The sequence below is a fragment of the Populus euphratica genome, unplaced genomic scaffold, assembly GCF_000495115.2.
Source record: "Populus euphratica unplaced genomic scaffold, PopEup_1.0 scaffold711.1, whole genome shotgun sequence".
Classification (NCBI taxonomy): Eukaryota; Viridiplantae; Streptophyta; class Magnoliopsida; order Malpighiales; family Salicaceae; genus Populus; species Populus euphratica.
In genome coordinates, this window is record NW_011500575.1 from 5492 (window position 1) to 9261 (window position 3770).

A 3770-nucleotide genomic window follows, 5' to 3' on the forward strand; every position below is an offset into this window, starting at 1 on the left:
GAAAGAGAGAAAGAACAAAAGTCTAAAGATTTTTCTTAATTCATCAAAAGTTGTCCATAATATAGTAAAATTATGTATAAATGGTCACAATAAAAACCCAATCACAACCAACAATTGGGTTTATAGCACACTAAATAAGATAAAAAAAAAAACATAAATTAAGCCTAATAACAAAATAAAAAATCCAATAACATTGGTTTGGATGTGTCCAATCTCTCAACCAAAGAGCAATGAGTTGGGCTATTTTCAATCTCTTTGGCCATAATTAGTTGAAAGTCATCCTCAATCATGAATACATCCTTTACAACATCCAATTATGACAATTTAATTAGAAAAGCTTGGGTTCTGACACCAACTAACATAGCCGAAAACTAGATTAATTACGATTGAAAAGGAAATCAGGAAAGGGTTGAATGAAAAGGGCTTGGGAAAAACTCTATATGCTGTATGTAATCTACAAAAGAAGAGATAGAGAACAATCTCTTTATTAATTATCAACAATTTTATAATCTTCTGAAAAATAAACTAAACAAACCAATTTATATTAGTTTTGGGCTTAAACTCTAATCCTTAAAAGAGGAAAAAAAAATCCTAATAAATAATTAAAAAGTTAATATAGAATTTTACCAACATTATGATTTCTAAATTGAGTAAGAAAAAAACAAGAACTGAGGGAAATATTTATTTTTCAAAAAAGTTCTGGCACCAATCAGTTTTTGAGATATAGCCTTGTGTTTATAGGTGTCTGTCCCTCTCTTTTTAGGTTTTTGTGTCTTTTGCATGAGGTTTTGTGCCTTGTCACTTTTATGATTTTTTGGGACTCGTATATTTGAATTTATTTATATTTGAATTTATTTATTAGTTCGATTGATGTTTATAGAATAAAAAGACTTTCAGAAGTCCTGTCTTTGTTTTGGTCTGGTGCATTTGACATTAAAAGAAAAAAAAATGAAAGAAAAGGAATGCTTTGTTTTTTTTTCTAGGCCAACCAAAATTTTCACTCCCACAAGTGAGCTGTTTGGGATGTAATTTGATGGACAATAATACAGCAGGCTGCTGTAGCCACTGTTCATACGTGGGACTTTGTAATACATTGTTGTTTTACCCATTCCAACTTCTTTCTTACTTTACCTTCCTCCTTTTTATCTTCTAACGTTATGTCAAGCAGTCATCCTGTCTTATTATTAGGAAACTAATAATAAATGTATATTATTAATAAATGTATATTAGGAAACTTGGCCATTTGACCAGCATTCCTAGCGTGTAAATTAATGGAAATCCTCACTTCACTTTTCCCGTTCTGACATCCTCTTTGATAAAGAACTTGTGGCCCAATGGAATGTACGGTAGTCATGGTTCAGTTCTTAATCTATGAAAATTATTTTAATAACATAAACAACAATCCTATTGAGTTCCACTGATGTGTGCCTGCTTCTTGCTTGTATTTTGCTACTTGAGCAATGATGCTCATGCTGGATCTCCATGTATTTACATAGGTTATTTATTTTTCTTGTATATTGTATATTAGATGGGGATAGCTGATGCTATTTTGGACCTTGTGAGCAGTGGAACAACTCTGAAAGAGAACAACTTGAAAGAAATCGAAGGTGGGGTTGTGTTGGAGAGCCAGGTAAGTTAAGAAGTCCATGTGGACCTTACCAAGCATGTGATCTTGTAGGTTAGAAGCGTGTGATCATGCTGTTGGTTTTACATCCTGCCTTCGCCACATGATGTCTTGCCTTGAAAAATTTCTTGTTCTACAGGCTGTTCTTGTTGCTACGAGAAAATCATTGATCCAACGGGAAGATGTGAGGGACATAACGAAAGAGATTCTTGAAAGGTTTGAGGCGCATTTGAGGGCAGTTGGTCAGTTCACGGTGCGGATATAATGTCTCAAATCCTGTTCCCCCACCACACACAAAAATAGAGCCTATTTTGTTTTGACACTTTCATGGCAGGTGACTGCAAACATGAGAGGAAGTAGCACAGAAGAAGTGGCTGCTCGAGTACTGAGCCAACCATCTTTGTCTGGGTTGCAGGTGAGGTTTGAGACAGAAACCATGTTTATTCATTTATTTATTAATTATTGTTCCTATCTCTAGTTTTCAGACATAACAACCACAACATGTTTTATTAGCATATCCAAAACATTTCGCAACCATGTTTTTCACTGCCTTCATTCTAAAGCTTTTCTTTGGGAGGTTGGGTAGGGGTTGGTCCAGCACCCCATCTAACCCCTGGGGGGCTCAACTGAAAGGGCTGCAGTAGCCCTCAGATCCAGAACCAAGGCTTCAAGGCAATAATCCTAAGATGCATGCCTCTTATCTAACTCCTGGTTTTTTAAATTGTTAGCTCAGATGTAACCTTCTCAATTACAGGGACCTACTGTAAGTCCAGTTTTCTGCAAACGTGATGGAGAGGTTGTGCCAGATTTCTATGCCATAGTCATATGTGTTCCCAAAAAGGCATTATATGAGTCCGTACAGCAACTTAGAGAGGTAAGCCCTACACATAAAGTGGGATCCTGTCTCTGTTTTTAGTGTTGAAAGGGAGCGCTTGCTCTTGGGTCCATTACTTGGCCTGCCAGTTGATACAAAAGTAACCATGTATAGAGCCCAATTGAAAACTTTTGGTCTCTAAAGGTAACCTCTTTGTTGATGGTATTTAACGTAATTTAACTTTGTTTAATGGTTTTAACATAGGAAACTTTTGGTTTGAGGGGGGACAACATGACAGGTTTATTTAAGGGTCATATTGCCCTTTCTGATCCCTTTCACATCGTGGTTGGTTCTGGCAGAACCAACTCTTACCATCATGCATGTTTGAATGTATCTCTCTCTATACCAATTATTGCGCTGTGAATTTCAAATTATTGCATTGATGGTGTCCATTTAAACCACGGATTTATCTCCAGTCTAGTATTTCCCAAGGTATAGCTTATGATTCCATGTTCAACTGGTAAACTTTGAAGTGACTAATAGAACAACTCATGTGAAGCTCCTTTCAAATGCTCTCAGCAATTGATTTACAGGCAAGACCTGGATAATTTTACAGCTTGATCTATTTTGATGCAGATTGGAGGCAGCGGAGTTTTAATTTCTCCTTTAACATACATTTTTGAGGAAGTGACACCAAGATGGCAGGACCTTCTTTTAAAACTGGAGTTATAAATCCCCTGCAGCTAATGCTACGGTTGATGTTTTAGCGTTCTTCTGATTTTTGAGAAACTTTTTCTTTCCTCCTTCAATCTAGACGGTGTTAGAATGTCTAATGAATGGTTATTGTGTTGTATAATGATGCAGTTCAAATTTTGTTGTTTGTTGCTGTTGAAATTTGCATGATTGTGCCAAACTCCTGCATTCATATAGTATTATGTCATTTGAAGTTTATTTGTGAAATTTTTAAAATTTATTTGGCAGCTGACAGTTTTTGTACACAACACTGTTCTCTTATACTGTAGTCATATTGAGAAACTGGCAATGGCAGATCATCAGATGGCCCTCGCCGAGGTTTTGGGTTACAGGTGCTGATATGAGATAAAACCTAAACCTAAAATGACACAGAATGGGAGATTTTACCAGGTCTGTCTATTTGAGAAACCTTCTATTGGCTGACTGTAGGGTTTCAGAAATTAAGAGGAAATGGTTAAAGAGCAATGTGAAAGGGATGGATAAGTTTTGTAGGGTTTCAGAAATTAAGAGAAATTAAGAGGAAATGGTCAAAGAGCAATGTGAAAGGGATGGATAAGTTATATGGTGGCGATAAGCTTT

At 36.0% G+C, this 3770-nt stretch overlaps 1 protein-coding gene across 2 annotated transcripts in view; it reads left to right on the forward strand.

Annotated features, from left to right (window-relative positions):
* Nucleotides 1-3407, forward strand: part of LOC105115467 (ATP phosphoribosyltransferase 2, chloroplastic-like) — a 6859-nt gene extending 3452 nt beyond the window's left edge. Inside the window, exons 7-11 of one of the 2 annotated variants that reach the window (XR_840350.1) lie at nt 1529-1630; nt 1764-1877; nt 1959-2039; nt 2211-2296; nt 2379-2462. Coding sequence is in view for 1 of the 2 variants with exons in the window: in XM_011012354.1 (XP_011010656.1) it covers nt 1529-1630; nt 1764-1877; nt 1959-2039; nt 2379-2498; nt 3075-3170 (513 nt within the window). In the remaining variant the exon portion in view is untranslated. Of the gene's footprint in view, nt 1-1528; nt 1631-1763; nt 1878-1958; nt 2040-2210; nt 2297-2378; nt 2499-3074 lie in introns of those variants that run through there. The other variant, XM_011012354.1, reaches the window with a different exon arrangement.
* Nucleotides 3408-3770: the final 363 nt, after the last annotated feature.